The 20,596-nt window shown below is 46.4% G+C and overlaps 2 protein-coding genes across 2 annotated transcripts in view; both read left to right on the forward strand.

The window, feature by feature from the left end:
* Positions 1–266: 266 nt before the first annotated feature.
* On the forward strand, positions 267–902 carry LOC108795312 (oligodendrocyte transcription factor 3-like). Its single transcript, XM_018566537.1, has one exon. The coding sequence runs from the start codon at positions 267–269 to the stop codon at positions 900–902; it is 636 nt and encodes a 211-aa protein (XP_018422039.1).
* Positions 903–2,941: 2,039 nt separating this feature from the next.
* Positions 2,942–20,596, forward strand: part of BSDC1 (BSD domain containing 1) — a 28,226-nt gene continuing 10,571 nt past the window's right edge. Inside the window, exons 1-5 of the mRNA XM_018566541.1 lie at positions 2,942–2,987; positions 8,029–8,089; positions 10,720–10,836; positions 11,079–11,246; positions 11,336–11,390. Coding sequence (XP_018422043.1) covers positions 2,977–2,987; positions 8,029–8,089; positions 10,720–10,836; positions 11,079–11,246; positions 11,336–11,390 — 412 coding nt within the window. The 5' untranslated portion in view covers positions 2,942–2,976. The remainder of the gene's footprint in view (positions 2,988–8,028; positions 8,090–10,719; positions 10,837–11,078; positions 11,247–11,335; positions 11,391–20,596) is intronic.

Consider the following 20,596-nt stretch of genomic DNA (forward strand, 5'->3'; position numbering starts at 1 on the left):
TTAAATGTTAACTGCTGACATTAGAGCTTTCCCGTGATTGGGTCAACTCTCTGCCAAATTTGGTGAGCTTTCTTTGTATCCATTGTCAGGCATTGTGTATAAATAACACAAGCACTGCAGGACCCCAGCACAACCAGACGGATGGTGGCCAAGATCTTTTCTGAAGTACAATCCAGCCTTACAGAACATTTGCAATCATTATTGCTGCTGACTTAAACAGCTTGAACTCAGTTTCCTCAGCATTCACTAAGAAGCCGCTGCTGACAATGGATTCAGACTGTCAGTCTAACAGGTCCTCCTCACCAGAACTGGAGAGTAGAGAAAGCCTCAACTTCAAGTCTGGGCCAATGTTCCAGAAACTGTGTGCAAGTCAGCGAATGCCAACCCGGGGAAAGATGAAGTCCAACAGGAGAGAGAATCAGGAGAACCTGCATGAGCTGCGTATGAAGGTGAATAGTCGTGAACGACAAAGAATGCATGACTTGAACCAAGCCATGGATAGTCTCCGAGAAGTCATGCCATACTCTCATGGACCCTCTGTGCGTAAGCTCTCTAAGATTTCAACTCTGCTGCTGGCACGTAACTATATTCTTATGCTATCCAACTCACATGAAGAGATGAGGAAGTTGCTTAGTAAAGCCTATGGAGTTCACCGTCTGCCTGACTGTACAAGTCATTTGTATCAGCCACCTATGGCACCGCTACCGCAAGTTATGAGCACACTGCCACTTTCAGATGTCGGTGGTTACATTGGACTAATGACACCAGAAGTCCACCGCATCCCTGAAGCTGCTCCTCAGAATTTTTCAGGACCTCTGTACCCTTGTGTCACATGCCAGCCCCTCTCACATCCACTAACAAGGACTGCTTCTAATTTACTATTCCCAAGAACCAGCAAATGATAGACAAGTGGCATCAGGCTGCTTCATTTTGCAGACATTCCAGCTTCATCTTCCTTTAGGAGGATTCCACCTGAATATAGAAAATCTCATGTAAATATACTGACTGTCTAAATAATTATTATTTGACCCCGTGTTAATAGCCCAGAGACAGATTATATTTTTCATTCTATACCAATGTAATTATTTTTTTGTAAATGTGATGCTTTGTGCTGTGTATAGATCTATTCTATGCTAGTGTGACTATATATCTGTTCAAGAGATCTCATATTTTATTGTACAAATATGTTTGTTTTCATTAAAATTAAAACAAAGCAATCAGACTAGTATTGTGTATTAAATATAAATATGTATACAATATAAACATGGTATTCCTGATTTTCATGTCTACAACAATACTGAGATGTATCACTGAAATTCAGTAAATGAAAACTCGACCATTTCATGTGGGAGGCATTGGAAGAAGGTGCATGATAGATGAATATAGGCACCGGTACTCGTACCTTCCATATCCACATAGGTTACTATCAGCCTGAAAAGTCGATGGAGGCCCATGCATGGACACCTTCAATTAGGATTAAAAACATATAATATTTTGGGAAAAACGGAATGCTTGGAAACATATGAAATAGTCTGAATAATCTACAACAGGGGAAGGCAACTTTGACACTCCAGCTGTGGTGAAACTACAAAATTCGATTGTGCCTCTGGGAGCCATGCCTGTTAAGAGTCTTGCAATGTCTCATGGGACTTGTAGTTCCACAACAGCTGGAGTACTGAGGTTGCCACCCCTGGTTCACAAAAATATTTTTGCTCAGTGTATAGGCAATTTAAAAAAATTGTATATATGCTGCAACATTAAGCAGTAGATATGAGTTCTCTCAGAAAACATGCTACAAAAAGCTCAGTGTGAACCATGATTAATGTTGTTGAGATATTTCAGGTGTATTCCGGAACTACTTTTAACCCTTTCGCTGCCAAGCCCTCCAGAACATTTTGCACCTCAACTGGCCACACCATTTTTCCCATTGTTTTGATTATCTATTGCTGTGTTGCTAGCGTTTGTAAAATACCTTTTTCCTCTGTTGGGTGGCCGTGCAGGCGCACTTACAGGGGTTGGAGGACGCGACTGGGATTGTGGAGCCTCACAGAGGGGAGTTCAAGAATTTGACAGGGATTCTTACACCGCAACGGCTGGCACACGTGTCACCTGGTCTCAATCACCTACTGGCAAATCACCGGACGTAACATAACCAATTGGAGTTCTCGACAAGTTGGAACTTTCAACAGAACAACTTTTTTCTATCCGGTCCTGCCCAGCTCACTGACATCACTGGTTGCCAGGAGCTCAGCAGGATGCCAGCCAGAGCGTGCAGCTCAGCTCCCTGGCAACCGATGAAGTCAGTGAGCTGAGTGGAAACCCAGAGTGTCTCCGGTTGCTAAGAGCTTTTAGCAACCAGATACATTGTGGCCAACCCACCCCCCATTGAAGCAAGTTGAACCATGCTTTAGAGGGGTTTTTTTGCCTTCCTCTCGATCAACAGTGGGTAACTGCGGGCATAGCGTTGTTTTAGGTTTTTTTTTTTCTATCTCTATAGGTTGGACTTGATGGACTTGTGTCTTTTTTCAACCTATGTAACTATGAGATGCTGCCTGAGGCAACCACCTCCGGCTGCCTTATTATAGGAACAGCCATGAGTATAGGACATTTTACATGAATATAATGACCCATATGATATCATGAGGTCCTTTTCACACTATTATATCCTTGCAGCTACAATGAAAGAGCTTGTTTTTGAACATTTAAGGGTATTATAATTAGATACAATTGCAGTCCAACAGGGAAACATAACCTTCTTCCAGCTATGCTATTCATAGGGAGGCTGGGGACCCCTAAATAATGACGACGACGACGACCCTTCCTTCTAGAGCGTGCACCTAATAAACAAGTCTCAGCTTTCCGCGGTCCTTACGTAAGACAACGCTCTAGGCTCCTCCCACTTATTTCCGGTGTTTTGGCACGGCCGGAAGTACGGGGTCAGAGGTCAGTAAATATTGGTGATGTCACGGAGCCAACATGGCGGAAGGGTAAGAGTGATGTTTTAGGATCAGAGATGGTGGAGAGGATGATGTGTTCTCACGGTACCCGGGTTTTCCAGCAGTAAAGGTGTACAGAGCTACTGCACCCGTAATGGAGCACTGTCACCCCGGCGCCTGATGTCTACCCTGTCCGGGTGTTACATATGTCGTAATGAGTCCCTTGTTTATGCTTGGCTTCCCCCTCTCGGTATTGAATATACACGCCTAGACAGCTCTCTATCAGCCTGCACTCCGTACACATTGATATGATTGCTGGAGAACTCACATTATGTTTTCCATAGATGCAGCTAGGCAACCTTTATGTAAGCTTTAAAATATATCAAAAGCTAACCTCTAAATTCTAATGTCAGCATGTTTATGTTATTTGTAAATCTGCATCTTTGATTAAAATAATGCCTGATGATCCCATCATGTATAGACACTTTTTGTTAAAGGTGACAATGCTCTGGCCGTGTCCCAATTGTGCGTGTGCATTTTTACCCGGTCACACGGGCTTGCGATTGTGACTACCAATTGTGGCCATTTCATCACACAGTTGTGATGCGTTGTTGTTATCATCGGTAAACACACCCTGAGAAATGCCCTGCAGCCATCACTGAAGTGCATGCATATAATCAGGAAGTGGCTACAGGAGATCAGCAGCTCTGAGATGCCACAAAGGATTAACAAAGTTGTAAACAAAAGCAAATGCTTATGATAATGCAGTTCTTTAGAACTAGTTCACATCAGCCCCAGTGGATCGCGGCCCGGCTGGTTCACTGCGTTCTGGGGCGTGGTGGTGCATTGACGTCAATAGCCACGCCTCCTGGCAGCAGTGCGGCTGCCCGTGCTGGAACGCGTGGCACATCAATGCCTGCGCTCCGTTCTAGTCAGAAAAAATAGTGCACGTAGCATTTGTTCTGACCACACCAAACTGTAACACAGGCATTGCTATGCCGCTTGTTCTAGTGTGGGCGATTACACTGCGGCCAGGGGGCATGGCTACGGTGCCATTGACTTCAATGCACCGTCACGTCCCCTCTTGCCCCAGAACGCAGTGAGCCGGCTGGGATGCAATCCAGTGGATAACGGCACCATATCATGCCGGAACACACTGGGGCTGGTGTGAACTAGCCCTAAGTAAACTGAGGGACCTATTTATAGCAGATAAGATAATAGATACAGACCTCTGCTGCGCAGCACAGTATTTGCTCCACAGCAAAGCCTGCATTTCGCATTCAAGTCCCATGCTCTTCTCTCTGCTTAAAAGAGAACTATAGCCGAACCTTTTTTTTTTGGGCTATACTTTTCTTTGGGTCACAGGAGTACATTTACTTATCTAGTCCTGTGAGCCAAACGCAGCATATAATAGGCTATTTCCCGCTATATGCTGACAGCTGAGAGCCGCACTGCGGCCGGGAAAGATCCACACAATATTGTCCGGATCCACCCCACTGCCTGATTGGCATCTGACTCAGCCTCTCTAGAGCCAGCTTGTCAATTAGCACTGGGGGATAAATCTCTGCAGGGAGAAGCCTTGAGCTGAGCAATCAGCAGTTTGTGATCACTCAGTTCTCTATCCACAGTATAGAGGCGGCATGTGACAGCTGCGGTGTGACACATCAGCTCGAACTATTGGAAAGAGTAAATTTTACTTTCCCAATAGTTTTCCTTTAATGCAATAGTCAGGGCTCTGTGGAGTAGAGGCTGTTCATTTGATTTTGACAGGTCACGTAACTGGGCTCTCTTCGTCCTAGCTGCTTTTATTCCCCCATTACTGAAGTGCACATTTGTAAAGCATGCCCTTTAAAGTTGAACTTTAGGATATCAAAATAACACCCTTGAAGTGACCAAGTGACCCCCCATTCTTCACTGCAATATGCCCATTTAGTGTAGAAGTAATACTTATCTTATTCCTTGCTTCCCTGGCAGCCAACGCTGACTTCTCTCTAATGCTCTGGAATGGGGGTGGGCCACATGCACTAGAGGACTGCTGGTCCTGCATTGTAAATGATGATGTGAAAAAGCTTGTGACTGGTGCAGTGGTAAACCTCAGTAAGGCAATACTAAGGCAGTATTGCCTGACCTCAGTAAGGCAATACTACTGCTTTCTAAATGGGCCCCTACATATCATTCAGTTAGATTGTAAATCTAGTTTAAAGCACATGTCAAGGCAAAATGTTTTTTTTTTCCCCTTTTAAAGACCCTGCAGATACAGAAAATACCTGTTGATTTGCCAAAAAAGCACTCAGCTTCTAAGGCTGGGCACACACCTTTCAACCATCGCAAGACTTTTGTCTTGCGATGGTTGTAAGGTAATTAAAAAAACGTACGATCTGCCTATCTTGCATAGGCAGATCGTACTTGCGATGATCGCAAGCCACGCCCCCTGAGGGGTGGGGTTCCGATGACCGCAATGCCGAACAGGCAGTGTGCACTTGCGCACACCGGCCTGTCCGGCTTTTATCTCACAAACATGCTACACACCCGCCGAACATCGTACGATGCTCAGCGAGTTTTGAAACATGTTCGTAAGTTTAAAGTCGTGCGACCTTACAGTAGTAGAGGTCGCACAGCTTCCACATACCTTACGATAATCATACGATCGCGGGATTTCCCGCGATTATCGCACGATTATCGTAAGGTGTGTGGGGACCTTAAGCTTTGTTGTGAGCTGAAACCACAAAAGATTTCTGTGGACTGAGCATTGTCAGCCCTCCCAGTGTCTTTTGATGAAGTACTCAACCACTCCCATTCTCATATCTCTACAGGAGGGGTAGTCAAACTCCGGCCCTCTAGCTGTGGTGAAACTACAAATCCCATGATGCATCTCTCTCTCTGGGAGTCATGTCTGTGGTTGTGAGAATCTTGCAATGCCTCATGGGATTTGTAGTTCCACCACACCTGGAAGGCCTGAGTTTGGCTACCCTTCTCTACAGCATAGAGGTTTATTTATTTAGATAACAACTAGTAGGGCTAAACAGACCCTTTGCGATAACACAGGAAGAGTGCAGAGGACACGGGACAGCCCATAAATTCTGATAAGAGCAACAGTGTATATTTTTGCACTTATCAAAGAGATACATGAAAATGCTTCCAAGGGTATATATATAACAGTTGAAAAGGGAGCAAATAAGTGAGGTTCATTGTTGGGGTTTACATGCACTTTAGCTGAAGCATTGGTATTTTGTTTCTGATATTGGAAAGCATTTTTGACAAATGGGGAATGCAGTATTTGACTTTTCGGATGGATCTCAGCCCTGGCTGCATTCGTCTGTAATTCATTGAATGCCCCCATCCATCTGATTCATATTGGGCTCATTGATCCCTACAGGCACTGGTGCAACTGTGTGCACTTGGCTATTTTTCTGAGTGTAATGCAAATCATCTGATTAGGACCATGTGTCATTGAGCACCTTTGCACTGCACTCAGCAAAATTGTGAATGCAGTCTGATGCAGCCAGGGCTGAGATAACCTGGAAAGCAGCTGTGTACAATAACCTAAGATAGTGATCAGTGCTTGTTCTGTTAAATGTTTACACTGTTATAGCTTTCAGGTACAAGTATGACTTTGCCATTTTGGAATAACACTTGGGTTTTATTAAAGGGAACCTGCTGATCTAATGGTTTTGGAGCCTTGATTCACTCAACTGGAACTAGCATTTCCATCAGGATTTTGGATATTTTCTTACTTTATTTGCAGCATGCTTATTCCTGGATCAGAAATTGTTAGCTTTAGATGGCCAGCATCACTGTCAGGCAACCAGCATTTTCAGAAGGAGGTTAGCAATTGCTGTCACAACATTTCCTTTCGTAATTGTGCCTTTGCTCCTGGTAAGTGGACTAAGCTTCTACCCACATGCTACAGCAGGCACCTCTGGGTACTTGCAAATCAATTCAGCTTTACACTACAGTGTCCTTGGGGCTCCAAAACCTGGGATGCTTTCATATGCAAATAGCAAGCCTGTTACTATGGCCAAGAACTTGGTGATGCCTGGTTAGTATGGTCTCCCATCCCATCACAGAGATGAGCTAATAGTGAACCAAGAGAGGGCAGCTCCAGGTCTTAGACACAACAGCTGGTTGCTATTTGCATACTAGTGTCATGGATTTTGAGGCTTCTGGGGTTCTCTAGAAGAAAGTGGACTGACATGAAGGCATCTGGAAATAACAGCATAGTACTCTTAGCAGGAGTAAAGGTCTGCTTAATATTTTAACTTCAGTCAAAATACTTTTTTCTGGCTAGGGTGCAGAAGTTAGCATCTCTTTCAGGTTTTTATTGTTGTCACTGACCACCTAAAAAGGAAGTGAACTTATATTTTTCCAAATGGGCACAGACAACATTATACACTCTTTTTAGGAGAGTGGGGAAGCATCAGAACCTCTATTGTTTCTGTCGGTATCCTCTATTGTAAGATTTCCCTTTAACTTCCTGTCCCCGTGACAGTGGTTGCCAGAACAGACAGTAAAAGGAAATCTCACTAACAGAGAAACAGACAGCCATAAATACCCAACAGAGGTGCTTACTCTTTTCTGCTCTATCCAAAAACTATAAAAATGTTTTGGCTGTACAGTATATTCCTGATGCTGGGAGGAGATTCTGTGCCTCCTAAGGGGTTCTCTGTCTCCTCCCACCCAGGAGGGGGGTTTCTCTTCGGGAGATCCCCCCTGTCTAGTACTGTGTGGGACCTGTTTCAGCAGGTCCCCGAAGGAAATGGTCCACCGGCCTTCGGGTTGGTGGGCCACAGTCTCAACCCCTGTCAGGAGCCTTGCGCCCCGGGGGGTCGGGAAAGTAGGTCCCTTCTATTGAAGGACCTTGCACCCTTGTGCACGTTTTTGTGTGCTGTGATTTCACGGTTGCACTTTTTTTGTTCACAGGGGGAAGTTTGTTTTGATGCACGTCCACGGGCTTCGAAAAAAAAAAAAAAGTTCTACTTAAAAAATGAATTAATTCTTTATATAATGGCAGTTGACAGCCCACCATAACTACATATATTTTCATTATGATCTGTACTAACACAAACCTTTATGCACATGTTTTTCTTACCAGGGAGGATGGGGGCTGGTGGCGAAGCTGGCTACAGCAGAGTTACAACAGTGTACGAGACAAGGTAAGTGCTAACTTACATAAGTTACTATGTTCTGACAAATGCACTTTAAGGCCTCATGCACACAGACATCCAAATGTGTTTGGCGCTCACTTCTAAATGCATATGGAAGCATGTAATTCTCTCCTGTGGCTGAATGCACACCTCGATGTTCAGCTTTGTCCAGCTCCGTTTCCACACACAAAAAATGTGTGACTGGTACCATTTTCTGCAGCTAAACACATGTAAATGAATGTAAAGTTTGTTGTACTTCTCAGATCAATTTCTGCTGTGTGAAAGGCTTGTGTGAGATTATGTGGGCCCACCCTACCTTGTGTGGTACTGGTAGGATAATGTGGGGCAGTTCTCCTGAGTTCACAAAAGCCTGCGCAAAGCTGTTACTGACACTTCCCCCATGCCCAACTCAGTTGCAGCCAGAACATTCCCTCCACTGCAGCGTCACATCACAAAGGGGCAGGGATATGCTTCTGTAACAGCTGATTGGAGTGGGAGGTGGTGATGTCAGTGACAATTGTGCAAGGGCTTGGGCGTATGGTTGATGAGTTGCTGATAGCTATCTGCTACAGCTGTTAGCTTAGTATTATAATTATTGCCACAGGTTTGATTTAAAGTAACCATAAACTTTAAGGTTAGGTCCACTTTGCTCAGGCAAGTATGTATTAGTGAACATGAACATATCTATATGCCAGGGGTATGCAACACTGGCCCTCCAGCTGTGCTTTAACTGCAAATCCCAAAATGCCTTTGGGAGTCATGCAATGCTTCATGATATTTGTAGTTCCACAACAGCTGGAGGGCCGGAGTTACCTACCCCTGTTATAGGCTGCCGCAGGGCCTGTGGCTTCTTGGTACTGAATCACTTGACTTGAAGCCATGATGGGAATGAACAGTGGTGCTGCCGGTCTTCAGGTAAAGTGAATGAAGATTCTGCTTATGTCGGTACCCATGCCGCCAAGCTATTGTGGCTCATGAGACTTAAAATGCTGGCTTTGGATACTGTCAGCCATTATTCAGCTACAGAACAGAATGTGAAATTCATAAGGAGTGTCGTAGATACTCATTAGAAATCTGTCTCCTGGTACTGCGACAAATGGCACAACTTGCGACAGATTAATGTAAGTGCAGGTAAGGTGTATATGAATCTGTTGCCGAATTGTCTCAAAGATGTAACACAGTACTTACACATGCAACACAATTCTCCAATTGAAAAGGTCTTATTTAACTCTGCTGTGCTTAGTAATACTATGGCGGTATTTCTTTATTAATTTTTTTTTCGCCGGCTTTGATACAATGTAAAACTGTCGCACATAGGAACTACCTGAATTTGTCACACACATTGGAACTAGCAATAGAACTGTCACAGGGCTTTCATGAATTAGGTGCAGCCCCCTTTCTAATTCAACCAAACCGTTAGAAAATGTTGTGACTTCTATACTGAATCACAGCCATAGTACTAGTTCCGGGATGTCACTTTTTTGTGTGTGATATTGACAGAGTTATAATTTGCCTGAAAACTACCATTACTAAAGGGAGTGGGGTAGTGGCAGCTTACAGTATTGGATGGAGTCTTAGCTTTAATGCAAAGCAATCGCCCCGAGACGTTCCTTTCAACACACGTATAGGTTAAATCTGATGTCTTTGTTTTTGGGGATACAGCACCACACATTAGATATGTGTAGAGGACGGCAAGGCTGGGTGGTGGAAGGCAGGTACATTTCGCCACTATTTGGGCTGTGGTCCCCTTAAGGGAACCAGAGGGCTAACCTTCCTGACACAGGAAGCAGCTAAAAGGGTCAGCAACTCCAGAGAGGAGTGTGGGAGTTGAGGAGGAAGTGATTAGGTGTGCGTACCTTGCTTTGCTGTGGCTTGCTGGCAGGACTTGTGTTCCTGGGAAGGGATTCCCCAGGTTTGGGACCTTTTCAACACGTCGGTGAGACACACTTATTTTCTGTTATCTGTTCTGTAGATTTGGACTTTTACTTTTAAGTTTGCTGAGAATAAGCGTATATTTTGGGTTACCGTTTTGGCTGCCCTGGAAGTGGAAAATAAAAAGCTTTTTGTTTCATTCAAGACGCTGTGCAAGTGCTCCGTGGGCTCCCCAACATCACAAATGGTATGTATCCCAAAACCTTTGTAAAATTCCCCTCCCAGCTGCAGGATGTTGCCCTCAAGGGCTGACCTCCAGCGCTGTGAAAGTTAACAGCCGCTGCTGCTAGTCTGCAAATTTGCTCTGCTGGCATGCTGCTCTCTGCCATTCACAGAGCTTGTATTACTATTACCCCACAATGCAATGTGTTTGGTGGAGGTTATGTCATTCAACTGCTCCTTCTCTATTGACAGAACGCATTGCATTGTGCTGGGAGACACCTGCTAAGTGTATAGTCTGGCCGCCGTGAAGGGGGCACTGAGGGATAGGTATTAGAAAGAATCAGCTGCAAGTAAGCGAATACACACCATTACACATGACAAATATGTTTGGTGCTGTATACCCCAAAAAACAAAACTTCAGCTTTAGCTTTTTTTTCCAATCATTTTCTCTCCAGTCATGTTGAACTAACTGATGTTAGCTGAGACAAATGTGTCTTTTCTTTTGTTTTTCTGGGAAACGCATACTGAATTTAATGTGTGCTTAGTCTTCAGAGGCTTTGGAGTTTATGAAGAGAGATCTGTCCGAGTTTTCCCGGGTTGTGCAGCATGACACAGCTTGCACTATTGCTGCCACGGCTTCTGTTGTCAAAGACAAACTGGTGGTGAGTGTGAAACAAATTCTGACAAAAATAAATAATGATGATGATAAACTTTTTGTTAGTATGCACCTATTTCTTGATCACTTTGCCTCATGTAGAGCTGTGTCCATGAATTTCTTCTATATAGATATGCTCTGAGGCATTGATGATACAGTGGCTTTCCACATGATTAGGTCTCGACGTTTCACATTGTGGAAAAATGTGGCTTTCCTTCTGCTTTTCATTTGGAAATGTTGTGTCTGCAGGTGGAAGGATCTTCGGGAACCACAGAAAAAGTGAAGAAAGGTCTTTCAGATTTCCTAGGCGTCATTTCTGACACATTTGCTCCATCTCCCGATAAGACGATTGACTGTGATGTGATTACACTGATGGCCACACCTTCTGGAACGACAGAACTTTATGACAGTACTAAGGTATATGTACTTTCATTTTTTTGTGTGCCTGAGCAGTATTACAATTTTTTATTTTTTTTTACATATTGTCTTTTTTTTACCCTTTTCAGGCACGTTTATACTGTTTGCAGTCTGATCCAGCAACATATTGCAATGAACCTGATGGTAATGTATTCAACTGAAAGTTTTGACTTGAGTAATAGTAACAAAGAATACACATTAGTAACTCATTACGGTGTATAACTTCATAAAAATATAGTTAAATCTGAACTCCAGACAGATAAAAAAAGACACAAAAAATGCAGTTATATATTCATTCAAAATAATTAAACATATTTTTAACTACAGCTAGTATAAGTACTTACATTTGATATGGCACCAGGCTCTTGTTATACCCTGTTCAGCAGAAATCAGACTGGCATAGTAGGAAGGGGCAGCACTAGGAGCCAGTCAGGTGTGTCGAAAAGAAACATGTTAATAGAAGGAGAGATCAGTGAGAGAAGAGGTGTGTGTTGCTTCTGCTCCTTCACTGTCCAATCACTGAGGACAGGGAGGTGTCCTAAGTCTATTGCTGAACTGCAGCAGAGAAAATTCAGATCACTTGACCAGCTGTGCTTTATGGAAGGGCTGGTTAAGGCTGCCCGTACACCTTGCGATCATCGGACGACATTTTGTCTGATGATCGAACCGTCTTACGATTTTAGTACGTTTGACCCATCCTGCCCCAATTATCGCAAGGTTGGATCAGCAGTAATTAGAAGAGAGCACCTCGGCGAATTGCGGTAATCGACTGCATGTATTTTCGTCTGCGCATGTGCAGTGTAAATCGTACAAATTTTGACGTACAGAAACGTCACCAACCTTGCGAAAATTGTACGATCGACCGAAGTTTTCTAACCTGCTGGTTAGTCTAAAGTCAATCGATTGTACAGTGTTTGCGGTTGTACACTGCCCATCAACCTTACAAATATCGGACAAAAACAAGATCGCATACGAAAATTGGCCGATATTCATAAGGTGTATGGGCACTTATGATTGGAAGACAGAATTGAAAATCCTTTGGCAAGTACCTCGTTTCTTTATATGTATTGTAACTGTGTATTTAACTTCAGCTTTCAAGAAAAAGTCCCATCTTAAACATATTGAGGGGAATTTATCAAAACTGGAGCAGATGGGGGCGTGTCCTACACATGGCGCAATAGGCTGCATAGCGTGAGAGCTCCGTGATACCACTAACCTACAGACGGCCTAACACGACTTCTCCTACTCCTTTTTTACTCACCTGCCGATGTCGAAACGCAGGAAAGAGGGGGGACCCCCTTCGCAAGGAGGAACCCCGTCCTTGCAGCACTATTTCTCCTCAACGAGAACCAGGACCTGCGGCCGCGACCAATCCAATATGGCGACAGAGAATGAACCACAGGCCTCGCCTCGCGGCTCCACACGATCCCTCTCCCCGGCCCGAATGGGGTTGCCATCAGGCTTGCGGTCGCCGCGGCTCTACGACTCCGACTCCACGGATGTGGATCAATACCCGCCCGAGACCCGCCGACGGATGTCCCGCGGGAATTCCTGGCGCTACTGCGCTATCTGCCCACTAAGGAGGACTTTGCGGCCCTGGTCATGAGGGTGGAGGCCGCACTACAGCGAGACCTACATAAAGTCCGGCAGGAGGTTCAGGCGGTGTCCGCGGAGGTTTCCACGGTTACGGAGTCCTGTGCGGCGATCGAAGCTCGCGTTCAGCGCTTGGAGCAGGCCCCGCCGGGCCCATCCCCTCACCTCGCGGCCCTGCAGCTGCAGATAGAAGACATGGAGGACCGCAACCGCCGCCAAAACATCTGGATCCGGGGGCTCCCAGAGGCGACCCTGCCTGCAGACCTCCGGTCCACCATACAGGCCATTTTTGGCTCACTTCTACCAGAGGCCACTCCGGACTCCATTCTGCTGGACAGGGTCCACCGCACCCTTGGCCCTACACCTGCAGATCCTTCCCGCCCGCGGGATATTCTTTGCCGCCTGCACTACTACACAGTGAAAGAAGACATCCTGCGGCAGGCCTGGTTGAAAAGACCCGTGGAGTTTGACGGGGCCCAGATCCAGATCTTGCCGGATATCTCCAGGAACACCCTCCGACGTCGGGCCCTCCTGCGTCCCCTCCTAGATGCAATCCGGCAGGCAGGGGCCATCTACCGCTGGGGGTACCCCATACGTCTCCATGTCCGTAAAGACGGCTCCACGTTCCAAGTTCGCACGAAGGCGGATGTACCGGCCCTGTGTGAGTTCCTGGGCATACCGGCCCTACACCTTCCCGACTGGCTGGCCTACTTCCCAGATGACCAGGCCGCAACACCGAAGCCCCGCAGGGCCAGACGGGTGCGTCGTTCCCCCGCCCGGGACCGGCCTGCGCTCACACCTGATGAGGTCGTAGAAGCTGCGGAACCGTAGACATGGTGAGACTCTGCCCCTCTTTTCATCTCCATTTTTATGCTCTCTCACCCCTGCCCGAGCCTACCAACCGATCCAGCCTATGGCCTGGACTCAGGCCAGTTACACACCATTGACATAGGGATACCGGAAGCGACACACGGGACTTACGACCACTACTGACTCGTGGAGTCACATCCCATCCCTAGGAGACTGTCTGTGTCCGGCTGAATTGTACATCTTGAGAGGCGCCTCCGGACCGCAGTGGCCTACCACATTTTCCTCCTTCCCTTCTCTTTTTTTTGCCAAGGGAGCCGCGGGCCCGACCTGTTTACATTCCGTTTACGGCCTACCCGTGGGATCAGTCACCCCCGGGGACGCTTCTACCTCCCGAGTAGTGAGTTGGGGGTTCGTTGAGATATGGAGTTGGGTTTTGCCTTGAGTCCCCCTTTCAGAAGATTTGTTTTTTATTACATGTCAGGGGGGCTCTTCCCCTGTCTGCGATGCCTTCTAGGTCTACCCGCTGTCGGGGAGCCGTGCGGCGGCTCCGCGATGCCCGGGAAGGGTTGCACGCCCGGAACCCCGAGCGCTTGCCACTGGCTCCAGTGTGTACTGGTACCAGGGGGTTCGGGTCTGAATTGCCACCCCCTCCGGGACCTACACCGGGCCCTGGGGGCTCCATGACACAGGGTCGGTCAACTGCCATGTTAGGTGGTCATGTTACATGCAATTAATGTTGTTATGCAGGTTGTTTGAAATGTTGTTTTGAATATACTTCCACGAGGTATCCACGGAGCACCGCTCCGCCTAGGTGTAGATTCGCTACCCCCACTAGTTGGTCCCAAGAGTGCCTTCCAGGCCATTGGGAATCTCAATGACCTACACCGCCAGAGAGTTCAGGTGGCCTTCCTCCAAGAGACCCACTTTGCAGAGGGGCGGACCCCTCTGCTCCGCGACCGTCGCTATTCAGCTGTGTACCATAGCTACTCGCCAGGTAAGAAATCCAAGGGAGTGAGTGTGCTGATCTCTGGGTCGGTACCGTGGCAATTACTCGAGGTGTCTGCGGGTGAGGAGGGGCGACTGCTGATGGTGAAGGGGATGATCGGCTCCCAACGGGTCACCCTGGCTACCATCTATGTGCCTCATCAGGGACAGCTTACGTTCATTGAGCGTGTTCTGAACGCATTGGATGACTTCCGGGAGGGAGGTCTGGGCCTTCCCGACCTCTACCTGTACTACATGGCTTCCCACCTGACACGAGTCGTGGACTGGTGCAGACATGGGGTGACCAAACCCTGGGTATCACTGGAGCAGTCCATCACCTCAATCCCTCTTCTTGCCCTTCCCTGGTGTGGGACGGCAATGCCCACACAACTGCGCACCCACCCGACGGTGGGCACCACTTGGCAGGTGGCCCAGGCGGCGTTCAGGGTTAAGTATCTATCCCCATCTCCATCTCCTGTGTACCCGATCCTTGGCAACCCAGAGTTCCCTCCCGGTCCGGAAGACGGGTTATTGCGCCGTCTTGTGAACTTGGGACGGTTTCGGGCGATGCACCTTCTCCAGGGCTCACAATGGCAGTCCCTGCGAGGCCTGATGTCTGACATGGAGCTCGGAGACCCGGGCTTTTGGAGACAGCTCCAGCTTTCCCACTTCCTCGCCACACTACCTGCACCTACCAGTTATGCCCGGACTACGAACGCGCCTGTACCGACACGGGACCACTGGCTAAGACACTGTCCATCTGTTATCAATTGGTGATAGAGGCGGACCTGGATTCCCCATTGTCCTTTTTTGGGCAGTGGGAGAGGGAGCTGGGGACCCAGTTTTCTCACAAGGACAGGGCTAAACTCTTGAGGCTCTCCCTGAAGTCGTCCATATGCAACAAATAGCAGGAATCGGGCTATAAAATCTTGACCCGCTGGTACAGAACTCCGCGCAGACTTCACCTGATGTACAATGAGGTACCAGATGTGTGTTGGCGGTGCACCTCCTCTCCCGCAGACATGCTCCATATTTTCTGGACCTGCCCAAGACTAACACCTTTTTGGTCACGGGTCCGGCAGATAGCCCAGAAGTTTACAGACCACCACATCCCAGAGGACCCAGCGTTCTTACTCCTCCACCATAACTCATTCCCACTGAAGGGGTATTCCAGGTCAGTGCTGGTACACTTGCTGAATGCGGCACGCGCATGTGTCCCTATCCTATGGAAACAGGAGACCCCACCTTCGATACGGCTCTGGTTTACCAAAGTGTATGACATCAGAACCATGGAGGACCTGACTAGCTCCATTAGAGGTACCTCCGCCAAATTTGCCACCAATTGGTTTTACTGGGACGAATTCACCGCAACGGCCGAATACCAAAACATCATGGCCTCCTGAGGAAAGAGGTCACAATCCTAGCTTGTCCCCCCCCCCTCTGCTCCCTTCCGTCCTCAAACCCCCTGTCCACCTATTGTATGTCTCCTCCCCACCCCCCGACCTACAGTAGAGGTCACTACGGTAATCCCACTGTGGACGCCCCGCCATGCCGGGCGGACCCTAAAATGTCATTTAATAGCACTTCTGGCTCACACATGGTGGCAACGCGCCCTAATCAACTACTGGCAAGACTCTCGCGGATGCGAGGGCTAGTCATGCGATCAATGTTTGAAATGCCGTAGTCGATCTGTATGTTTATTACAATTATCAGAGCTCTCTGTATTTTTGTTGTGATAACATGTGACACTTCTGCCCTTGTCTGCTGTTATGTTATGAAACTGTTCAATAAAGAATTTATAAAAAAAAAACTGGAGCAGATAAAATCTAAAGCAGCTGCGCATGGTAACCAATCAGTATCCACCTTTCATTTTCAAAGCTTAACTGAACAAACTGTTTGCCATAGGCAACGTCTCCAGATTTTGTCTGCTCCAGTTTTGTTAAATCCCCCACCCGTAGTCTTTGTTTTGTCCCCCAGGGCACAGACTGCAGTATTGTGTGAATGTGTGTGGTTCGGACTGAGAAATAGTTTTGACAACGTTGTTGTTTTTCAAACTGGTGAAGGGTTTTATGGGTCTGGTATAGGTGTGATTTTGTATTATACATTCTCAATATACATTTTTCCAATTATACTGCACTTTGCCTCGAGGTGACATTTTCTCTTTAGGAATGTTAGGTTATGGTCTGGGCTGGCATCCAGTTATTTGGGTAAGCCGGTGCATTGTTACACTACTCCGATGTGTTTTTACATAATTCTCTATCAATCCAGCATGTAGACTGGACACCTGATGTGTACGTTTGTTCTAAGTCAGTGGCTCATGAAGTGAAGTTAGGTCATAGATAATATCCTTGGAACATGCAATTCAGAAATGGTAGTTCCAGTATTTCTGTCCTGTCTGGTTCCCTTTAACCCTTTGTAGATGGCAAAACAGAACTGCTTCCAGTTCAGTAAGCCTTACCTCGGCTGCATTTCCGCCTGCTATAAGCTTATGCTTGCTTCAGCAACCATGAATAGCAAAGTACAGTCCTCTTGACAGAGTTGCTTAATGAATTGCTGTCAATTCAATCAGCTGATCACAGCCAGTCATAAGAAATGTGACTATTCGTGACAAATTTTTATGGCCACATTGGATAACTGTATTACTGTGTATGTGTGTACAAAGATGATTATTAGATAAAGGGTTTATCACATTCACTGGAATTGTTGTACTTTTGTTCATCAGGATAGGTTACTCTATATCTAAACAACATGTGATTTTCCATTGTTATGCCCATATACAGGGAGATCAATTGGATTTTCTTCCGGTATCCAGTTAGAAGTCTGTTTTCCTGTTTTCTAATTTTTTTGTATATGGGTCTGTTGCCCTAGTAAAGTTATATTACCAGTTACAGCAGAACCACATAAAAAAAAATATATAGTGTGTTTGTATATTGGCACATTGGCATATGCGATTTAATGTTGAAAAAAATGTAAAGTTATGCACATGGGTGCAAAGAGCGAGTGTGCAAACTACTATCTGGGGGAGTCTGCATTATGGAAGGCAGACATGGAAAGGGACCTGGGAGTGCTCATAGATCACAGATTGGCATGCATTGCCAAGCAGCGGCCAGCAAAGCAAACAGGATACTATCCTGCAGTAAAAGAGGGATTGTAGCAAGGGTTAAGAGAATAAAACTTCCACTTTATAAGTCACTGGTTCGGCCTCATCTTGGGTATGTGGTGCAATTTTGGTCGTCAACTCTCAGGAAGGACATCCTCGAGGGTGAGAGCGTTCAAAGAAGGGCAACAAAATTAATCAAAGTGATAGAAGGCCTGAGCTATGAAGACCGCCTCCAACAATTAAACCTATTCTTCTTAGAAAGGAGGCGATTAAGAGGAGGCCTTAGTGCAGTCTTCAAAATCATCAATGGGGACAACAAGTTGTTTTCACCGAGAACAGTACTGAGAACACGAGGACATAACAAGAGATTAGAAGAGAGGGTTTTTTTTTTTGCTATGCGAGTAGTAAAGTGTGGAATTCCCTTCCACAGGCAGTTTTATCCACTGATAAAGTAGAAAAGTTCAAGAAACTTCTAGATGAGTTTTTCAGTCACTAAATATACAAGGATATGGGAAGTGTTAAATACACATAAGTACAAACACGTTGAACTGGATGGACCTTGGTCTAAAATAATTTTAATTTTGTAGCTTTGCAGCTTGAAATGAAGACAGACACAGTTTTTGTTTTATCCATCTTATAACATCCAAGTGATAGAACACCAACATGTCAGAATAAAAGTAAAAAAAATAACAGAATCACTGAGTTGGAAAAAGGATCACCCCCTTGTGTCAGTATTTTGTTGAACCACCTTTTGGTTTAATTACAGCCTTTATTCCAGGGGTCTCAAAGTACCAGCCCACGGGCCAAGTTATCACGTACCTGAGGATGAGACCAGAAGACGGGGAGGCGTCTCTTGCGACTCGTGTCCTGCGACCCCTGGAGTTGGCGGACAGGAGGACGCAGGGCAACAAGGAGCATGAGTGCCACAAGCTGGAGACAGGCACCGTGCAGGAGACTTTTTGTAGAGAGGTCAGCAGGCCAAGGGTCAAGCCGGGCGGACAGCGTAGGAGCAGACTCAGGAGCCAGAAGTCGAGGGAGCCAAAGGTCAGATCCAGCCGGGCAGCGAAGTACAAAATCAGTAGGCAAGAGCAAATCCAGAAAACAGGCCGGGGTCAGGGGCTGGCAGCAATCAGAAGAGTTGTCCAGGGCAATCCAAGTCAAGCAGGTCATAAGCGGATAACAGGAACACAAGCTGACAAGACCATCAGCAATGAGAGGCAGGCAGGCTCGTCCTTATATAGTCACCGAATTAAGGCAGCTACCTCACTTCCTGTGCGCCATCCGTCCACGCGTCTTCCCGCGCACCCCGCGCATAGGAATTATGGCGTGCTTCCTGCGATTGGGCCTTTGCGCATGCGCGGCCGTCATTGTGCCTTTACACAACTCCAGCCCGCGAGTCGGTACTACGTGGCCAGCTGACAAGTCAGGCACGCGGTCAGGGGAGGGGAGTGTATTAGTGTGGGAGGGGTTGTATTTTTCTATGTGTGTGTGTGTATTAGGCCCATTTCACACCTATATTTCAGGTGCGATTAGGGATTCCTGTGTCAGGAACTTGCGCTTTGCTGCACAGGAATCGCTAATCTGCCATTTACATGCAGCAACTGTCACCCATTCAAGTTAATGATCAGGTGACACCCGCTGCATGTACACACCTGCATACCACATGTAATCTAGGGAGAGTGATTGATTCCTAACTGCATGTAATCATACAGTGGGGCAAAAAAGTATTTAGTCAGCCACCAATTGTGCAAGTTCTCCCACTTAAAAAGATGAGAGGCCTGTAATTGGCATCATAGGTAGACCTCAACTATGAGAGACAAAATGAGAACCTATGATTACATGCGGTTTGCAGGCGTTTACATGCAGCTGGTGTCACTTGATCATTAACTTAAATGGGTAACAGTTGCCGCTTGTAACGTGCAGATATTGACACTGGTACCGTATATATTAGCAGCCCCCACGGGACTAAAAAGTTTGTCCAGTGGCCCCTGAGTAAATTAAGTTTGAGACCCCTGCTTTAGTCTGTTGCGACATGTCTCTACTAACTTTGCACATCTAAACTTTGCAATATTTGCCCACTCTTCTTTGCAGAACTCAAGTTCAGTTAAATTTGATGGTGACTGTTTGTGGACTGCAGTCTTCAAGTCATTCCACAGATTTTCAATGGGGTTTAAGTCTGGGCTCTGACTAGGCCATCCAAGGACATTCACCTTTTTCTTCTTCAACCACAGTGTGGTCATTTTTGCTGTGTGCTTGGGCTCATTGTCATGTTGGAAGGTAAACCTTGTTCCCATTGACAACTATCTGGCAGAGGGCGGCAGATTTTCCTCAAGAATTTGACAGTATTTTGCCCCATCCATTTTTCCTTCTATCCTGATCAGTGCTCCAGTCCCTGCTGCAGAGAAACACCACCCATAACAGGATATTACCACCTCCATGCTTTACTGTAGAAATGGTGTTATTTGGATGGTGGGCTGTATTGGATTTCCGCCAGACATATCGTTTGGTATTGAGCCCAGACAATTCAATTTTAGTCTCATCTGACCATAACACCATTTTCCATGTGGCCTCAGAATCTTCAAGATGCGTTTTGGCAAAGCTCAGTCATGACTGCATGTGACTTTTCTTGAGGAGTGGCTTTTTTCTTGCAACCCTCCCATACAGTCACATTTGTGGAGAATTTGTAATATTGATGTCACATGCACACAATGACTATTCTTTGTCATAAATTCCTACAACTGCTTCAGAGTTGCTGTAGGCGTCTTGGTAGCCTCCCTACCAAGACCAGTTTCCTCCTGGCTCTTTCATCCAGGTTGGAGGAACGTCCTGATCCAGGAAGGGTCTGTGTTGTACCCAATTATTT

This window comes from Nanorana parkeri, unplaced genomic scaffold (genome assembly GCF_000935625.1).
Source record: "Nanorana parkeri isolate BGI_ZX_2015 unplaced genomic scaffold, ASM93562v1 scaffold959, whole genome shotgun sequence".
NCBI lineage: Eukaryota > Metazoa > Chordata > Amphibia > Anura > Dicroglossidae > Nanorana > Nanorana parkeri.